Source organism: Scaptodrosophila lebanonensis, unplaced genomic scaffold (genome assembly GCF_003285725.1).
Source record: "Scaptodrosophila lebanonensis strain 11010-0011.00,11010-0021.00 unplaced genomic scaffold, SlebRS2 tig00000197-arrow-arrow-pilon, whole genome shotgun sequence".
Classification (NCBI taxonomy): domain Eukaryota; kingdom Metazoa; phylum Arthropoda; class Insecta; order Diptera; family Drosophilidae; genus Scaptodrosophila; species Scaptodrosophila lebanonensis.
This window is the reverse complement of record NW_022060610.1, coordinates 413032-434239: the sequence shown is the minus strand read 5'-3', so window position 1 is coordinate 434239 and position 21208 is coordinate 413032. Positions and strand designations below refer to the sequence as shown.

Here is a 21208-nt window from a genome sequence, read left to right as displayed (position 1 = left end):
TATTATATATATTATTAAAACAAATTACTTAATTTCTAGTTAAAACAAACAAGTAAAAAAGCTACAGTCGGGGGTCCCGACTTTGAAATACTCTGTACATATGTTTACAATAATTATAGAAAATAAAAAAATTAAGAAAATTAAAAAAAAAAAAATTTGTTCGATTTTACCTTTCTCGGTATTCGAACTCACGTAAAGGGTGTATAATTGCACATGTACATAGCAATTGCGTCTGTGTGAGTGTATGTATGCCTATGCGCATCAATTCGTGTCTGTGTAAATATGGGTGCAGTAGACAGCTGCATGGCTTCATTCATAAGGTACGTTAAAAAGAATGGAATCGAATTGAATTGAGTCACTAACCATACAACATATAGATGCGTCATTTCATACAACGAAAACGTCCCATCAAAATTGTTAGCGACAGCTCCCATAGCTGTTCGGGTATTTGCCGAATGGGAGTTGTCGCACTTCGGCTAACCCGACTGGGAGCTGTCGCATTCGTGCTCCCTGTGAGCGAATTTCATTTCATTCGCAGAGAGGCAGTCAACAGCGACGGTCGATCAGTGTCGCTTATGCTCTTTGTATGTGTGCGTGCACATATATACATGTATATGTTTATATGTATTTGTGCATTTGGTCTTTTGCTGTTTGCGAGCAGCAGCTTCAATTTCGTTTTCAGATTTTACCTGCTACATGGGCATGATAATTTCATACACTGTTGCCATATTTCTGTCGCATTGTATTTTGGGATGCGAATGCAAGTGAAGTTTGTCAATAGTGTATGGGTTTCTCATAATGCCTATAAAAGCACACATACATACAATTACATACATATGTATGTGTGCAAATGTTGTGTTCATATGCAGACACTTCATATATGAGCACGTGGCAGTAGCCTTGACATTGTCATGACCTGCCTCAACTTATATTTATGCACAAGCAATTTTGTTGATAGACTATTTCTTATTTTTGTTTGACTTGCATATTAATTACAAAATATTTGGTAAAAATGTAAGTTGGCATTTAAATCAAATTATTCAAAAATATTAGTTTAAAAATATTTTATTTTATTATGTTTTTGGTAAAAATGTCGGTGGGCAAATTAGCCGATATTTAATATGAAAATAAGTACATTTAAGGGTCGCAAAATGTGGTAAAATTTGTAAAACAAGTGTAATTAAATAAATAAAAATACATATATGTTTATATGTATGTATATACATCTTTTGATAATTTAATATATATTGTTTTTTTTTTAATTCGCCGCTCAAATTTGTTACCGATCTAATATTGTATATGAGCAAACATATTACATCGGTATCCAGGGAACACCACGTGGAGGCCATCAACATTTTAATGGGGTCGTAAATTAATAGGACCTTTGAGTCGACTTGAAATGACTTAATTTCAAAAATGCATAACATTTTAATTACTATTTATAAGTGTTTGAAATTAAGTCAAATCCATGTTCCCCACTTAATATTACCTTATTTAGTGTATTAACTAACATGTAAATATTTAATATTTGCTATTATTTAAACATAAAGTAAGAACAAATTTTACTGCTTAATTATTTTTAATTTATTTAAAGCTACCCTGGAGTTCTTACTACCAGCAATCCCATCTGTTATCCATTTACAATTTTTTCTAATTAAATTCAAAATGAACTCATTAAGCAATTGAGTTCTGTGATTATAGCACGGACCAGACTCTGAAAACCAGCATGCGTATTTATCTAACTTTGATGTAATGAATACGCATGTGCAGCTAGCAATACCTGCGTGTCAGAATATTCTACTTCGTAAAAGTGTACGCACGCGTTTTAGTGTAAACAGTAATTGTTCTCAATAAATTATGAAATATTTTTATTTAAATGTTTTTATTTCATTCAAACTTCGATCACTAACCATGCAACAAATGTAAAACGGAATAAAACAATTGACATATCGGAAAACATTCGATCTATTCGAGTTACTCTAGTTACTCTACTCTAGTTATTGTATAATCTGCTCACTTTGGTCCGATAAAGGCCGAAATTGAATACAAAGCCTTTGGATATCCCATCACCAATGATATATGGACAGATAATTATTTAAAAGCGTCGTATTTGTCCTATACAGTTCATTATATGAACAAAACAAGCTGCAAAATATATTGCATTCCAGCGAGTAGCGCGGCTTCGGAACGCACAACGCTAGAAATTTAGTAACAGAAAAGCGTTGCTTATTCTATTCCACCAATCCTTACAAAATTAACCAGATAATGTTTTAAATTCTAATATAAAACAAGTAAAAAAGCTAAAGTCGCGTATCCCGACTTTGAAATACTCTGTACATATTTGTAGAATAATTAAGCGTGTATGTGTGTGTTTTTCGGGAAAAACCCCCATAGGGGGGAAGTGGGGGGAAAGTCAAAAAATAAAACAAACTTGCACAGCGTACACACAAAATTTGGTGTTTCTAGCTCTGTGGCATACCCCTCAAAGTATATATATTCTTGATCAGGATGGCAGGGCGAGTCGATATAGCCATGTCCGCCTGTCCGTCCGTCTGTATGAACGCAAGGATCTCAGAAAGTATAAGAGCTAGAACAACCAAACTTGGTATCCAGATTCTCCTAAGTCCGAGAAAGGACGAGTTTGTGTTTTTTTTCTGATACACCTCCCCACTCCCCCGCAATTCATGTTTTTCATAACTCCTGGAATTTTGAACTTAAATATGGCAAATACTTCCAGTTAGTGATTATGTGTCCGTATGTTAAGTTTCACTATGATAGACCAATTTAACAAGAAGTTATGGTCATAAATATATTTGCTGCTGCAGCGCTGCTCAAGCGCTGCCCGCGGCTGTTGTTGATGCTGGTGCTTTGGTTGACTGCACACTAGACAGCTGCATGAATGGCAAAAAACCACATTCAAATGTACAATGCTCAAAATGAGTTGAGTGAATTAGAATGCAAAGGCAAACTGATATGTATTTTCAAAATTTTAGTTCGAAATTCCAAGAATTACGGGAGTTAGAGAAAATCGCGATTTGCGGTGGAGAAGGGGGAGGGAGGGAAATTCCAAAATAAACATTTTCTGCGTATTCACACAAGGCATCTTGGATTAAAATTTGGTGTTCCTAGGTCTTATAGACTCTGAGATATAGGCGATTATACGAATGGAAAATCGGGAAAACCCCCATAGGGGGGAAGTGGGGGGGGGGAAGTGGGGGGGGAAATCAAAAAAATAAAACAAACTCGTATAGAATACACACATAAGGCATCTTTGTGCAAAATTGGTGTCTCTATCTCTTATAGTCTCTGAGATCCAGGTGTTCATACGGACGGACAGACGGACAGACAAACAGACAGGGCTAGATCGACTCGTCTCGTCATGCTGATCAAGAATATATATACTTTGTGGGGTCTGCCACGCCTCCTTCTGCCTGTTACATTTTTCAGCTCCCGCAAACCTAATATACTTCTGTACATTTCATGTACAGAGTATAAAAAGTAGCATTCACACACAGAATCCAAAACAACCAAACCAATGGCGTACTCAACTTTTTCCAAAGGGGGGCCCCAAAAAATTAAAATTTTCGTCAAATAATGCACGATGCGTTAAAATAATAATTTATGCATAGATCAATAGAAAACTTTAAGAAATCCAACTCAGTTCCATTTTAAGGCGAAATGTGCACCAGAAAAATGAATGTGGTGTCACATTCATATGGCGTACGCCCTTGAACCAAACCCACTAGGCGCAAATAGAAAATTACATTTTTTGTACATCACATTTTGCTGAATAAAATCTTATTTTGTCAACCAACGATAAAAATAATATATTTACTTGACGCAATTCTTCTTTCAAATAAGTACCAAATAAGTGTGTATTCATTAAACAAACTTGGCAAAAATGTTGTGTAGCAGAGTGGGCAGTTATGTTTGTTAGCGATAATTTGAATTGTTATAAACTGCCATGTAAATAGACAATACGGACCAGCGAAACAAAATGTAAGTACATTTTTGTAATTTATGAATTCAATTTCAAATGCTAGTCTCTGCATGGGGAAAACATATATCGCCACAACAACACGCAATTTTCGTCCAATTTATGGAATTCGAATTCACGTAAAGGGTGTATAATTGCACATTTACATAGGAACCGTGTCTATGTGAGTGTAAGCATGTCTATACGTGTCTATTCGTGTCTGTGTAAGCTGAAGAATGTAACAGACCGAAAGAGGTGTGGCAGACCCCACGAGGTATATATATTTGTGATCAGCATGACAAGACGAGTCGATCTAGCCCTGTCTGTCTGTCCGACCGTCCGAATGGACACTTGGGTCTCAGAGACTATAAGAGCTAAAGACACGAAATTTTTTCATAACTCCCGTAATTATTGGAATTTTTCAGTCAAATTTGGCAAATATAAATATTACAATTTTTATACCCTGTACCCGTAGGGTAAAAAGCGTATATTAGGTTTGTGCAAAGTATGTAACATGCAAAAGGAAGCATCTCCGACCCTATAAAGTATATATATTCTGAATCAGCATGACGAGAGAAATCGATCTAGACATGTCCGTCCGTCCGTCTGGATGAACGCAAGGATCTCAGAAACTATACGCTAGAACAACAAAAGTTGGTATCCAGATTCTCCTAGCTTCGAGAAAGGACGAGTTTATTTTATTTTTTTTAATTTTCCCCCCTTCCCACGCTACAGAATAGCGCCCACATTTCAAATGCTACCTATACCAAACTTAACAAACACACATAATTTATATATAATTACCTACTGTTGTTTATCAAATTCGGTAAATTCTAAGAAAAGTTATTAGCGAAACAAATTCTCTCCAGTACAACCCCCCAAACTGCAGCAACAAGTTCGCTCTTCTTTGGCGCTCATACAGACGGACGGACGGACAGACGGACATGGCTATATCGACTCGGTTTGTCACCCTGGTCAAGAATATATATGTATATACTTTCTGGGGTCTGCCACGCCTCCTTTTGTGTGTTACATACATTCGCACAAAACTAGTATAGCCTTCTACCCTCTGGGTACAGGCTATATTATTTGTTTACTTTTTACTGCATATTAATTTTTCTTAGAATTGATTTAGGTCGGGTTTTTTATTTTAAAGTTGTTTATCAACACTAGTGCCTAAAAATTACACGATGTGTGCCTCCATCAATGCTCCAGAGCTTTTACTGCATCAAATTCGTCGCCTTTATCGTCGAGTAAATAGACAATTTCCCGTCCGAAACAAACAAATCCAACTATAGGTCATTGGTCAAGTCTGACAAGTTATAAAGTTTCCGCACTCGATCCGCCATTTCGTTTTATTTTCAAATTTATATTAAGAACTAGCAGGTCTTGCCCGTCTTTGCTGGTTCAGTATATATTTATATGATATTTCTCTTCCGACACTATCTAAAGTTTTTAAACAGTTAATTTCCCCAAACAGCAAATTACTTTGGTACGATTCGAGAGCTAGTACGTAAAGTACAATAAATACTATGTATGGTTATATGTACATATATATATATATGTATGTAAATCAAGTAATTTCTAGAATTTAAAGCTGTACAATTTGGCAAAGTTATTTGGTCAACTTATGTATGCAACTGCACAACATTTAAATGAGCATACACACATACATATGTACTCTTTAATGAAAAGTTACAAAAATACAACGTAGTTTGTCAGAGTAAATAAATATATAATAACACAAACTTTCCATTTGGAAAATAATGAAGAAATATTAAAACCCCAAAACTTAGTGCTCACCTACAGCTTTCTAGCTCTTACCGTTTGGGCTGTGGGCTGTTGACGCGGGGGTTACTTTTGTGCCCTAAGAAGCCCCCCATAATTCAGTACCCAAGAAAAAATGTCAAAACCGAGTATGCAGTTTTATTTGTATTCTTTAATTGATTTCAGAAATTGATTAAGTCGATCAGTTGAAAAATGGGGATTTTTCAAACAAACTTTGGAGCTTGTTTTCCCCCTTTGGAGCTCGAATTTTCTAAAAAAGTGCCCTTAGTGCGCACCTACACTATGATAGGATACTTGATTCCAAGTTTCAGCTTCCTAGCTTTTACCGTTTGGGCTATGCGTTGATCACCAATCAGTCAGTCAGGACAAACGGTTTTATATGCATACATACATACATACACACATATATAGATATTCATGTGTTTCCCAAAAACAAGCTTCAACAATAGCTTACTTGGAGCGTCTAGAGTGCATCAAGGCACCTATCACTATTTGACTGCTACAACGCACAATTTTTATATACAATTTTTATGTACATATTTGCCAACATGAAACTCTGTTTTGATAGTTAATAATAATATCTTTGAAGAAAATAATTATGAATGGTATCGATTTAATAAATTTACTCTTACCAACAAAACAAACTACACCATAATTAATAATTAAATAATCAATAAAGTGTTGGCACAGGCAGAAATTTTAATGTGCTTAATACTTATTATTGATGGGTTTTGCCAATTTTTTTTGGATGCAGTTAGTTTTATTCGCTAATTATCTACAAAACGCATAACACGGACGTAGTGGAAAAATCATTGCTTGTTTAGATTAAAAAAGTGCTATTAAAAGCTTTAGGGAGCTTTAAAATCTTCTGCAAATACTTTGGGGTGTTTATTTAAAAAGGTCTTTTTTTCGTTAATGCGAATGCACCTTATTCTGTTTCTACATGGTTTTAACACGGTTTGAAAAAAAAAATTTTATATATGGTTAAACGACTTTATACCATTAGGCACGATTCAAAATAAAAAATGATCAACGTCTTTTTTTATACGGTTTTTTTTACACGACTTTTTCTGGAACCAATCTACCGTGTAAAAACAGAATTAGGTGTAATATAAAAAGTGAGGCACTTATACGTGTTACGAGGGTTGTCATTCTGTTACATGAATACTTTATTGTCACTGTGACTAAGTAACAGGTATACATATACAAAAATATTGCTCATCTCTATTTATCGCTTCACTGCTTGCTCATTGGAGAAATGCCTAATTGAAGTATAAGTATTAAAATTTATATTTACAATTATGTACATACATATAATATATTTTACTTTTGCACTGCAGGAAATATGTTTCCAATATCTCAAACAATAAAAAACATCTTTCAAAAACATATCTATAGTTTATGGTTTGGCCGTCACTTACGCTGTAGTCTGCCTTTCTTTTGTGAGCGATATTTGTCAGGAAGTGCCGCTGGCGATGTCTCTCCACAAAAGCTGTTGAAGTTTTCTCAAAATCTTTTCAAAACGCAATCTAGATATATGAGTAGGGTCATTGTAATTCAACAAGATAGACGCCGATTTTTTGCGGAAATTAATGGAGTAACTGCGACCTTAAGCTACAGAGTAAACAATGGAGTCATGACAATCTTGCATACGGTTGTTCCGGAAGAGCTTAGTGGACGCGGGATCGGAAGGATTCTAGCTAAGGTTTCTGTATTGTTTCTTTTGCTTAGCCCTTACTCCGAAGCAGTCGACGTTTATATATTCAAGTATATACATATGTATGTACATACATACATGCATATGTATGTACATACATACATGCATATGTATGTACATACATACATATGTATGTACATACATACATGTGCTCATGCATTTTATAACTATTCGAACAAGTACTTTACATTTGTGTATGTACATATGTATGTATATTTAAGCACTTACAATTTGGGAAACCACAACAGTATTGTTGCTATGCATTGGCGTTGCTATGATTTAATATTTGAAGGTTTCTATACATACATATGCACGTATGTTCATACAAAAGAGTTTTAGTAAATGTTTGGTAATATGTACCTTCGCATGTTTCGGGTTTTTTATCGCATTTAATATTACAAAACATACATATGTAAATTTTATAAACATTTTCGTTCTAGGCGGCACTGGATTTTGCACTGAGCAATAATCTGTTCCTAATAATCAAGTGTACATTCGTTGAGAACTATATTTTCAAATACGAACCACACTACGCGAAATATATGTTACGTTAATCGTCTCAATTTAAATTGAGCCACCAAACGTTGACGCCATGAATGATAATTACTTTAGCAGTCTGGTGCTATATTATGGGAGGTCTCGCTTTTATTATTCTATGCAAAAAGTCGCGTTGGACGGTTTGGCAAAGTATCCAATGCAATCTAAATTCAGATTCTTTAATGGCATGGCTCTTGTCTTGGGTAATACATATCTACAGGAAGGCATTCGAGAACTAAGCCCTCTTAGAAATGAACCAGACTTTGAATTGGCAGCAACAATGGCTCTTATCTATGCACACAAGTGTTGCCGCATTGTAGATCAGGACGCTCTACTAATTCAAGAACGCCGGCTTAATGACGCCAGAAATTCAACAAATCCTACGTCATATTATTATGCTGCATTATTTTTATATCTTAGGAGCGAAATAGATCTTGCTCGTAAATATGCTGATAAAGCTACTAAAATAGACGCAAATTTTGACTTGGCAGTAGTGTTGAAGGCCTGGTGTGACTTATCATCAATTCAGCCTATGACTGGAAATATGCAACAAATATTAGAATCTTGCATTACTCACAGCGATGGAAAAAATATTGATGCTTCTTTAGCACTAGTTCGCTTCTATCAAACGCGTGGTAATTTTGAGGAAGCCGTTTTGACTCTAAATAAGATTTCGGTTCGGTACCCCGAACTAAACATACCGCTCATTGAGAAAATGGAAACACATCTAGCTGCTAGACACTGGGATCATGCAATGGAAACGTCAATGCGTGTTATTAACTTAGATCCAAACAATATCGCCGCCCTACGAGTTAAGTGCATTATTTTGATTGGACGTGAGAGTAATTTCAAGCCAGCGGTATCCACCCTTCAACAATTACTAACTGCTGTAGAACGCATAGAAAGTGGCAACCACTCGCTAATCCTTCAAATATGTCGACTATTTTCTAAAATATGCTCGAGAAATGCTGATATACTTCAGATCACATTGCGCTATGTCGATAAAATAAATGAAATAAGTCCAGGCAACTTAGATATTCTTACCGAACTGGGTTATCAAAGATTACTGCAGAATAACCTAACTGGTGCAGAAGCTGCATTTCGTGCAGCAAGTAACATTAATGGAAGCAATTTTAACGCAGTTTGCGGAATGACGCTATGTAAAATAAAAGCCCAAAGGGATGACAAGGATATACAGTATATAAAACAGCAGCTGGCATTTCTTAACGACTTATGTGGAAATGAAAAGGTTCCGATTATTTTGTATATGTCCGCTTTGTTGCCTGGACAGGGCCAGGAAACATCGGTGCAGCTATTAATACAGGCTTTTGAGCGGCACGTTCAAGTTCTACAGGCTTCACTCGTTGGGGTCAATTACATAAATCTATTGAATCCGGATTTTCTGCTTGAGTTAACTGTTGAGTTGCTGCGTCACCGCCCTATTCCGATTTCACTTAAAACGAAAACCGATTTATGTTTTGAGTTAAGCCACCATGAAACATTGAATATTACTTTGAAGCATTGTCGTAGCATTCTAGAAATCATTACACATGTTTTCCCTGGACATATGCAAGCTCTATATATGATCGCAAAAATCGAGTTCTTCTGCGGGGAATTTACAAATGCTATATGGCGCCTGAAAAACATACTTCATATAAACGAAATGTATACCGATGCGCGACTTCTGTTAGCTGAAGTATTTGTCCAGGAAAACCAAATGCCGGAAGCACTGCACTCCTTAGAATTGGCATTATCTCACAATTTTGCAGTCAGGGAGCGCCCAATGTACCATTTGCTGCTTGGTATCATACAACGACACCACCAACTTTCTGAGGCACATCAAAGTTTTTTAAACGCTATGCAATTGATTGGAGATCGGCCTATTGAACAATATGGCGAACACAATCCACAATGTCAGACATTTAATGAAAATACATTTACTAAATCTGATAAGATGACGTTGTACCTGGAGCTAATTTACACTTTACGAGATATTGGCGACGCTCAATCCGTTTATGAAAGCGAACGCCTTTTACAGACTGCAATGGACGAGTTTAGCGGGACTGCAGAGGAAGGTCGTCTTATTATTGTACACGCTGATATAATGCTTCAAAAATATAATGTTTCGAAAGCTATAAGCTTACTATCTGCGATTAAACCGTCCCATCCGTACTTCCTTCAGGTAAGTTTGGACATTGTCCCTACATAATTTTGTCAAACAATTGAATACATATTCATAAGTATATGTACACTAGCGTCCTGCCCCTGAATCGCACTGATATTTTTACAAAAATTTTAAAAATTATACATTTTATGACACACACACACTTAAGAAGGGTGTATTCTTTTTGCTATGAGTTACTAAGGAGTCAAATTTATTTTTGGATATTATTTTAATGATTTTTTGTTCGTTTTTAGATTTTTTGTGTTATTCTTTATTAGGTTCATGTTTTATTTTGTGGTAGCAAAATAAATTGGTTTTCAGGAGCTCCGACCCGTGATAGGTCAACATACAGTAAAACATTGCTTTCGTATGTCGATCCCTACTAATTCGAAGGCTTGGCCTTGGGACTACCAGAAATTGAAGCCATATAAATGATCAAATGGCATCATCGGTATCCTCGTTATATGAGCTAGTTGACCAGTTGCTGGGCCCTTGATAATAGGTGCTACACTTAAATTGTTCTGCAATTCCTTAATAAGCAGCCTCGTCCCATTGCACATGATTGGCAGGCATTAATTTCTCAAAAGAATGATTGCAATTCCGAATTTTACCGTTAATTCATGTGCGGCAGTCCAGAAGGGCTTAGTGAATTTAAATGTCTTTAATATTAATTACGGTGTCGATCGATTTGTAATCTTTTATTTGGCTGGGGGCTTTTGAATAATATTGCTTTAATATTTATCAATGTTTCGAGAATGTTTATAAACTAACAGCATGCTATTCAGGAGTTTTTTAAGGTAATTTTTTTACACCTTTGGTTTCAGTAAGGATTCCATTCTTTTTTGCAAATATAATATAGCCCATTTTAACCGTTAATAGTGTAGCTTTCCAACAGCGAAGGAATCCACTAAATCGGTCCAGTAGATTCGGAGCGTTTTCAATTCAAACAAACAAACAATCAAATCTTTCCTCTTTATAATATTAGTATAGATAACATATATAGAAATATAATATTTGTAGAGAATATTAAATATTTAACTTATAATTTCATAAAAAAAAATATAATACAATACCATAGACTACATTTTATAGATTCATACTACACCCAACATATTATTTTAATGATTTTTTGTTCGTTTTTAGATTTTTTGTGTTATTCTTTATTAGGTTCATGTTTTATTTTGTGGTAGCAAAATAAATTGGTTTTCAGGAGCTCCGACCCGTGATAGGTCAACATACAGTAAAACATTGCTTTCGTATGTCGATCCCTACTAATTCGAAGGCTTGGCCATGGGACTACCAGAAATTGAAGCCATATAAATGATCAAATGGCATCATCGGTATCCTCGTTATATGAGCTAGTTGACCAGTTGCTGGGCCCTTGATAATAGGTGCTACACTTAAATTGTTCTGCAATTCCTTAATAAGCAGCCTCGTCCCATTGCACATGATTGGCAGGCATTAATTTCTCAAAAGAATGATTGCAATTCCGAATTTTACCGTTAATTCATGTGCGGCAGTCCAGAAGGGCTTAGTGAATTTAAATGTCTTTAATATTAATTACGGTGTCGATCGATTTGTAATCTTTTATTTGGCTGGGGGCTTTTGAATAATATTGCTTTAATATTTATCAATGTTTCGAGAATGTTTATAAACTAACAGCATGCTATTCAGGAGTTTTTTAAGGTAATTTTTTTACACCTTTGGTTTCAGTAAGGATTCCATTCTTTTTTGCAAATATAATATAGCCCATTTTAACCGTTAATAGTGTAGCTTTCCAACAGCGAAGGAATCCACTAAATCGGTCCAGTAGATTCGGAGCGTTTTCAATTCAAACAAACAAACAATCAAATCTTTCCTCTTTATAATATTAGTATAGATAACATATATAGAAATATAATATTTGTAGAGAATATTAAATATTTAACTTATAATTTCATAAAAAAAAATATAATACAATACCATAGACTACATTTTATAGATTCATACTACACCCAAAACGCGATGTATGTATGCACATGTATATATTTTTACTAGCTGGTCTTGCCCGTCTGTGCTGGGCTCCGTATTTGTGCTTACAATTATAAGTTTATTTATTTATGTCTCTTTCGACACTCTAAAATTTCTAGAGCTAGGACATAAAGTACAATAAATACTATGCATGTTTATACGTACATACACATGTATGTAAATCAAGGCAAGTAATTTCTAGAATTAAAAGCTGTACAATTTGGCAAAGTTATTTGGTCAACATTTAAATGAACATACACACATAAGTACATATATCATAATTATATCTTCTACTCTTTATTGAAAAGTTACAAAAAAACAACGCAGTTTATCTTGTATTCTTTCTCAGAGTAAATGCAAATTTCAAGTTTAAAGTTTCTCGGATTTCTAATTTTCTTAAACCACTTCTTGGTGCTCACCTACACTTTGACAGCTTTTTAACGCTTACCATTTGGGCTGTTCGTTCATTGCACATACCCACATACATACTATCTATATATATAAAACGGTTTGTCCTGAATGACTGACTGATTGGTGATCAACGCACAGCCCAAACGGTAAAAGCTAGGAAGCTGAAATTTGGACTCAAGTATCCTTTCATAGTGTAGGTGCCCACTAGATTTGGAAAATTGGATGTATGAAAAATCTACAAACTTCATCTGACATATCCAGTTAGTGAATTTATATCCGTATAACAAGTTTTATTTTGATATGTTGATTAGAAAGAAAATTATAGCCATATACCCGGACCCAAGCTCTGTCCGCAGGTGTATTTGTTACTGCTTTGACATAATTATGTAATGCACACATACATACATATGTATGTACAAGTACACAAACACGCACGATTCTGATGTTAATGTAAATGTATGTATGCATGTATGGAATATTTTATATTTAATTTAATTAATTAAATTTTTTAATACATTTTTTTGGGGGTTGATACAGGGTATTTAAGAGTTGAGCCTGATCGACTTTAGCATTCCTTTCTTGTTTTAAATTGGTCTTGGAGGTTAAAATATTGGGGTTTTAATATTTCTTCATTTTTTTCAAATGAAAAGTTTGTGTTATAAATGTTGTCCGATCGATTTCAAATTTGGTATCCGTAATCAACATAACTATGTATATCTACAATTTGGCATTCAATGATTTTCGAAATATAGATATTTTGCAATATCAAACAGTTGGGGACATCACATAATCACACTTACACAGTGACCCACTCACAGACGCAAACGGAGATGGGCAAAGTCGGTGCTTTATATTGTTCGTGGCACATCGCTGCACTGCGTGAACACGAGTGCCGTGTTTCATATTCCAATTTCGTGCGTGTTCGTGCACAAAGTCTACTTTAAAACGTTGTGTTACACAATGTTAATGTTAGACACATAAATTAATATTTTGCGAAATAGTAAAATATATGTATGTAAATTACATGTAATGTATGTAATTACATCGACTTTTATTCCATTTACAAAGAATATTTTGTGTATCCATTCACCGTGCATACGGATTCGTGTTTTTTTTACAGCCAATTAGTTGATCGTGCTGTGACGGACCGAAAAAAGCCGACACATGCATCTCTAGCATCGCAGCTGATCGCATATTTACAAGCGATTTACCGTTTGTGTTAAACGGTTGCGTCAGCTAACAACGCTACAAATGTCTTCTGAAGAATTCTGGGAGGCATTAACCTTATTCCGTGAATGTATTCTTGTGATTTACAAAAGCAGAAACACGCCTCTTACACTCACAACATTCATATATATATTCAAAAACCGCATATGGATAAGTGTTGAACTGTACTATTGAATACATACACTTACATATATGTACATATAGATATGTACATATGTACATGCATATGAGGATAGATACTGCCTGCATCAAAAAAAAAGTACATATGTATGTATGTACATATCAGCGTTACCAGACGTCCCGATTTTGTAGGGACATTCCGATTTTAGAATCAAAATTAAATATCCCGCGCGGGACAGGCTCAGTTTTGCTTTTCGGGAATAACTCGAGCACGCGAGCAGCGTGCTGAGGAATTTCAGACGAGTTGCACTTATGAATGAGAACTGTATGTTTTCGACATTATTATTTATTTATTTATGTGTACATATGTATGTACAGCCAACTCTCGTTAATACGGAACTCAAGGCACTCTTAAAATATTATGAATTATCGAGTGTTTGAAATATCAAATGCTTCGAAATTTGTGAGAGAAAATAAATAAAATTCGAATTATTAAGTGTTGATCAATTATTATTTATTAACTGCTATTCTATAACAATTTCAAAAGAGTAACAGTAAGGTTAGTGTACAGTTAGATGCGTAGAAGTTTGCTTGCTGGTATGAAGTGCGGCGCGACGGGCGGGGCTAGCACCTGTACGTTGATACAAGTTTTGTCGCAAAATGTACTTACATACAATCTTTCCGCCTCTTTCTCTATGCAACTGTGAATTGTCGAGTGTTAGACGCCGATGAGTTCGAATTAACGCGTCGTTCTGTTATATAGCAATGATTTTTTCGTTCGAATTACCAAGTGCATAAAAATGTATTGATTTAGTTCGAAATATAAAGAGATTTTGTAAGGAACTCGTGGTAACATTGAATTATAGAGAGGTTCGAATTATCGCAGATTTCAATTAACGAAAGTCGACTGTACTTTCATTATAATAATTATTTCTTCTACTTTTTAATGAAAAGTTACAAAAAAACTACGCAGTTTATGTTTCTCAGAGTAAATACACCAAGTTTAAAGTTAATCGGATTTATAATTTTCTAAAACCACTTCTTAGTGCTCCCACTCACTCAAAGCAAACTTGTGTCCTAATTTGGGCTTCTTAACGCTTCCTATTTGTGCTGTGCATTGATACAAGAGTTTATAAAATGTGCTCACTACCTGCTGCTACCTGTAAGAAATTCTGCCGCGGGTATTAGTGGGTCGCTGCCGGCCGAGCCCGTGGGTAATGTGGGTCGCTGCCGACAGCAGCAGACTAACGTACGAGCCGGGCTGCAGAAGCCGAGCACTCGTTAGTGGCAGGCAGGCATATGTACATACATATGTGTAATGTGTGACATTTTTATGTTGGTATGCTTTGTGTATATATTTCAAGCCGAAATGTGCGCGATCCGTTTCATCACTATAGCTTCATCTAGCTGATTTGTCTGCGTTTGCATAGTGGTACCTAATTTAATATTTAATAGATCATTTGCAAATAAATAAACTTGTTACTAATATTTTTTATTTATTTATTTATAAACAGCTTAAAGGTAATTAAAATTACAGATAAGCTATGGTGGTCTTAGCTATAGCGACGTGGCCTTAAGCTTAACTTAAAAATAATATAATTTATTATAATGAATTAGTTTTATATACAACAGTTGATGGGTGCATTAATGAAGATTTTGTGGAATTCTAATAGGCCTAATAATGGAATGTGGAAATTATTTTGAAAAATTAGAAGGTATTTCACTGCCGATTTAGCTACAGCATCGGCTTTTTCATTGCCTTTGATATTGCAATGGCCTGGACCCAAATTAATAGTATACGTGTGATGAAAGTAACTGTCTGGCTTGTAGGGGGCAGTATAATAGATTTAAAGGGTTTTTGATTGCTTCTAAAGCAGAAAGAGAATCGGTGCATATAGCGACCGGGTTCGGGTAAGAAGTTGCAGTTTAAATAATAGCTATTAGTTCAGCTGAAAATATCGACGTGTAATGTGGAAGTAAAAAAGGTTTGATTATGTTGTTGTAGTAAATTCCAAAAGAGGTGGAGTCTCTTATTTGGAACCATCAGTATATGTAAAGGAGGTAAAGGTAATGATTCTTTGATATTGTGGAACATTTGATGGTATTGTGTTTGTGAAGTCGATGATTTTAATGCCTCATACAATGTGGTGTCAGTGTTTGTTTTTTCTTGCCAAGGGGGGGACCTTGACTTTAGAGATTCAGATGGGTTTGGTAAGCTCACGAGAAATTTGAAGTGATCGATACAAAGATGATGAAATTTTTGGTATATTTTTCTTAATTATTTTTATTAAGTGTTGAACAAAAGAGTCTTTGGAGAGCAATATTGTTTTAATTAGTTTGGCTGTATTTAATTCTCTTATAATTTCAAACGGCATTATTTTGGAATTTTTCGTTGAAATTCAGAAAATTTGAGATTAGTTTAGATTTTGAGCCCGTATGCTAAGTTTTATAATTGTAGGCCGATTTAACAGAAAGTTATAGCCATATATTCATATATACATATACATATACATACATACATAAGCAATGCCCGCACCTGTTGTTGTTGTTACTGATTTGCACAGGCACACGCAGGCACATATGCACAGAGTATTTCAAAGTCGGGACACACGACTTTAGCTTGTCTACTTGTTTCATATAAATAACTTGGTTCTTTGCGTGTTAAAATTCTGTGCAAGAGAATTAAAGCTCTCAGTTTTAACCAGAAGTGGAGTGTCAGATTGTATATCTTGTTGGAGTACGCCGTTTTAGGTTGTCAAAAATGAATCGTGCTATACTATTAAAGGCTACTTTGATTTTATCCAGGCTTACAGCATCACAGTTCGCAAAGATTTCAATACCATAATGAGGGTGTCAAGTAAGTCTTAGCAATTAGGTCAAGCTCCTAGGAGCTCCTGCAAGGAAATACGAAATATAAAGTTTCCAACTGTTTTATTTACATGGTCATTCCAATATAATGTTTCGTTCTTGGTTATCCCTTAGTTGGTTACCCTCTTTACGTATTCGATGGGCTCGTTATTTAGCCGCAGTTTCTCTAAATTAAGTGTGTTTACTTTCTTTTTGTATATTACTAAGCATATTGACTCTTTCCGGTTTACTTCCAATCCATTTATACTCGCCCATCTATGTATCTCCCAAAGATCGTCATTACAGGCACACTAACACATTCATTAATTCTACTTAAAGTACATTTGGACATCATCTGCATGCATATGTACTTCAGTTTGACACACAACATGGAAGGTCATTGACATAGATGGAAAACAGGAATGGGCCTAGCACAGATCCCTGAGGGACTCCGCGTTTAATTAACAAAAAAGACGAAAAACTATCCGAAGTGACAACTGCCTGGTGGCAATTGTACAGATACGACTGGACTAAGTTTATTGCTGTCAGATAAATTATATAGTCTTTTTAATTTAGTACATAGTATGGTATGATTTACGGTGTCAAATGCTTTAGAATAGTCAAAGAGGGCTAAGAAGGTTACCATACTGTTGTCCATTTGCGTGCGTATGTCATCAATGATTTTTATACTCTGTACATGAAATGTACAAGAGTATATTAGGTTTGCGGGAGCTGAAAAATGTAACAGGCAGAAGAAGGCGTGGCAGACCCCACAAAATATATATAATCTTGATCAGCGTGACAAGGCGAGTCGATCTAGTCCTGTCTGTCTGTCTGTCCGTCCGTCCGTATGAACACCTGAATCTCAGAGACTATAAGAGATAGAGACACCAAATTTTGCCCAAAGAACCTTATGTGTGTACGCTCTACGAGTTTGTTTTATTTTGTTTGATTCCCCCCCCCCCCCCACTTCCCCCTTATGGGGGTTTTCCCGATAATCGCCTATATCTCGGAGGACCTAGGGACACCAAATTATAGTCCAAGATGCCTTATGTGAATACGCAGAAAATGTGTATTTTGGAATTTCCCTCCCTCCCCCCTCTCCCCCGCAAATCGTAACTCCCGTAATTCTTGGAATTTCTAACTACAAATACCTCCAGTTAGTTATTATGTGTCCGTATGCCCTTGTATGTATGTCCGTTTCACTATGATAGACCGATTTAACAAGAAGTTATAGCCATAAATATATTTGCTGCTCAAGCGCTGCCCGCGGCTGTTGTTGATGTTGCTGTTTGGTTGACTGCAAACATGTATACACAGACACGAATAAATGCGTATAGGCATTCATACACTCACATAGACGCAATTGCTTTGTATATGTGCAATTATACACCCTTTACGTGAGTTCGAATACCGAGAGGTAAAATAGATCCAATTTTTTTTTTCATTTTCTTAATTTTTGTATCTTCTATAATTATTGTTAGCATATATATGTACAGAGTATTTTAAAGTCCGGCCACCCGACTTTAGCTTTATTACTTGTTATTAAAGAGGTGGTACAACTCCTTGAGAAATGCCATAATGCAGAGGTTGAGTTGAGAAAAACTGGGTATTGGCATATAGCCCAACTTTATCGAATGCTTTTGTGATATCCAGTGATGGAGATGTGGTTTTTAGTTGAAAGAGATGATGATATCAAGTAGTCTAATGCTAGTAGACTATCTGATATTGATTTCCTTTTTGTAAATGGGGCGGTAGGAATTGAGGCTGGTTTTGACGGAATATGGTTTGTTTAATGGGACTATTTTACCTTATTTTGGGGAATGTGGGTATTAAATATGCAGTTGAAGTGGATTTAACTGTCTTAACTGAAGGATGTAGGTTTTTTAACATTGGGTAAGGGATTCGGTCCAAGCCTGCTGATTTTCCTTTTAATTTGGCAAGTGCCAAATTAAGTTCGATAAGGGTAATGGGCATTTCGAGGTTTTCAGATGACGCAGTAGGGGAATAGTGGTAAGTATTTATGTTAAGATGATGTTTGTGGTAGCGAAAGCTGTCGGAGAAGTTTGATTTGTTAGAAGCGTTAGACCGATGAAAACATAGTTCCTTCAAGCGATCATCAGTTATTGAGATTCGGGAATTCCGATCTGCAATGGAATTTATGACGCGGCTTAAGTCCGCAGAAGGTTCTGATGTTATGCCATATTTTACGTTTAGCTATTTTGATCTTTCTCTGATAATTTTATTTAGATTGGGCGACTCTTTGTTAATATTGTTGCTTGTTGCTTCTTTCATCTTTGTCAGTGATAAATTTTGGTGTTATTATTGGAGAATCGTTGTTGTTAAATTGTGTGATTCAGATAGGAAAGTCTAAAGACTAAGAAATTTAAATATGATGTTGCCTTTTTTATTACTAGATGGTGAACCCAACAAAGAATGCCAACTGTTGAAGTCTCCGGTAATCAAAGAGAGAAAAGATAGGTTATGGAAAACGTTAAGAAGTTGAACAAGGGAAAAGGATTTGTTCAGATATACAAGCAGGAGCACATAATGTTGAATTTTACTTTGGAAGAAACTCGTCCTGATTTCCTTTGGGATAAATTTTTCAAATAAAGGCTATAGTTTAAGGGCTTAGGAATGTTTTAATTGGAGTGTATATGTGTTTCTTGTAATGAAATGGCGGCAATAACGGTAGGCGACAGTCGTGTGGTATTGCCGCTGCTCACACAGCGGTACAACTAGCTGCCCACCTCACGGAATCGCAGACCCAGACAGAGCCACATTTCTTGTGGTGGAACTGGCGAGCTTTGAGAGCGTCTCAGTAGTTTCGTCGGCAGCGATACACACAGTCCGGATGAAAGACGAGCTGCCCATTAGGCAGTGGTATTACTCGCGGAATCCCGCGATGCAGGCGATGATTAACCAGGAAGTCGACAGCGCCCCCATCGTGCTCGTGCGCAAGAAGACGGGCTCCTGGAGAATGTGCATCGACTACCAAATTCCGCGGATCCAGCACATCTTGGATCTGCTGCGCCAGGTCAAGTTCATAAGCAGCATCGACTTGCGGAATGGGTACTCCAATGGAGCGCGAGAGCCAGCGGTACACAGCTTTCAGGGTGCCCGGAAGTGGCCTGTTCCAGTGGCAGGTGATGATGCCTCCACTCGGCTCTCGCGACATTCCAGAGGGCGTTCGACAGCGTCATCGGCGAATCGAATTCTTTCGTAAGTCCATACGATACCTGGGGCATCTGGTGCCGGAGGAGGGCATCCAAACGGATCCGGAGAAGGTGGCAGCCATCCCCGAATTAAAGCCACCATCGAATTTGAAACAACTGCCACAGTACATCCGGATGGCCTCGTGGTACCGACGCTTCGTACCATAGGCAGCTGATGGAGGCTTCCGTGTTAGCGTGCCCTGATTTCACGCAATGTTTCTGCCTACAGACTGACGCTAGCGAGTATGGCCTGGGCGCGGTTCTGACGCAAAATGTAGGCGGTCAGGAGCACGTGGTTTCCTACGCCAGTAGGAAACTGCAGAAAGCCGAGGTAAACTACAGCGCCACGGAAAAGGAGGGCCTAGCAAATGTTTGGGGAATCCGAAAGCTGACACTATCTGGAGGGCAACCATTTTACCGTCGTGACCGACCACTTAGCGTTACGATGCCGCACCTCTACGACGGAAGGTGTTGGCAGAATGCTACGAACCCGCCACGGCGGGTCATATGGGAGTACGACGAACCTGTGTACGTGTCGCAGACCGATACAACTAGCCTGACCTGTATCGCGACGTCGCAAAGTATGTGCGCCAGTGCCTGCTGTGCCAACGCTACAAAGCCCAGCAACATCTGACGGCGGGCAAGATGCACTTCAAACCAGCGGAGGCAGCGTAGGACGTTGTATGCGCCGATTTTGTGGGACCGTTGCTGCGGTCCAAACGAGCCAATACGTATCTCCTGGTCCTGGTGGAAAAATTCAGTAAGTGGGCAGAGCTGGTCCCCATTCGCAACAGCGGCGGCTGCGCTGGTGTGGGCACCAGAGAACTGCAACGAGTACTACATGTTCGGTCATACTCGAGTATTTACCCATACTCGGTATGATTATTTCTTTTGGGTATAGTGACAATCTATGATTGGTTGCGAACGAGCCGTCAACGAACACTCAGTTCGAATCAACACTGCAAAAACTCAACCCACATGACCGAAATGACCTCTGATATCGGCGGGTGCACTTGTATTTTCTATTGTTTTTTCGACTATTACTTTAATAGTATCTTCGTATACAAGTATGTAAATGCATATAAATTAAAGAAGCCAACAAAACTATTAGCGAAAAGAAATACCTTCCTTTTTATTTAAATTTAAAAAAAGTTATGCTATTTTAATTTATATTAATCGGGTAATACCCGAGTATA

At 36.8% G+C, this 21208-nt stretch overlaps 2 protein-coding genes across 5 annotated transcripts in view; both read left to right on the top strand.

Annotated features, from left to right (window-relative positions):
* Positions 1-7113: 7113 nt before the first annotated feature.
* Positions 7114-8078, top strand: LOC115629997 (protein NATD1). The gene is made up of 2 exons (XM_030526625.1): positions 7114-7469; positions 7922-8078. Exons 1-2 carry the CDS (start codon positions 7302-7304, stop codon positions 8033-8035), a joined length of 282 nt encoding a protein of 93 aa, XP_030382485.1. The 5' UTR covers positions 7114-7301; the 3' UTR covers positions 8036-8078.
* Positions 8055-21208, top strand: part of LOC115629994 (tetratricopeptide repeat protein 21B-like) — a 214550-nt gene continuing 201396 nt past the window's right edge. For all 4 annotated transcript variants that reach the window (XM_030526620.1, XM_030526623.1, XM_030526622.1 and 1 more), the window contains exon 1: positions 8055-10200. In XM_030526620.1, the coding sequence (XP_030382480.1) occupies positions 8074-10200 (2127 nt within the window). In that variant the 5' untranslated portion in view covers positions 8055-8073. The remainder of the gene's footprint in view (positions 10201-21208) is intronic.

Excerpts from the sequence above, each read along its gene's own strand:
- LOC115629997 (XM_030526625.1), top strand. The coding sequence starts at position 7,302 with ATGAGTAGGGTCATTGTAATTCAACAAGATAGACGCCGATTTTTTGCG. Across the intron at positions 7,470-7,921 it reads TCGGAAGGATTCTAGCTAAG|GCGGCACTGGATTTTGCACT; the intron begins GTTTCTGTATTG and ends TTTTCGTTCTAG.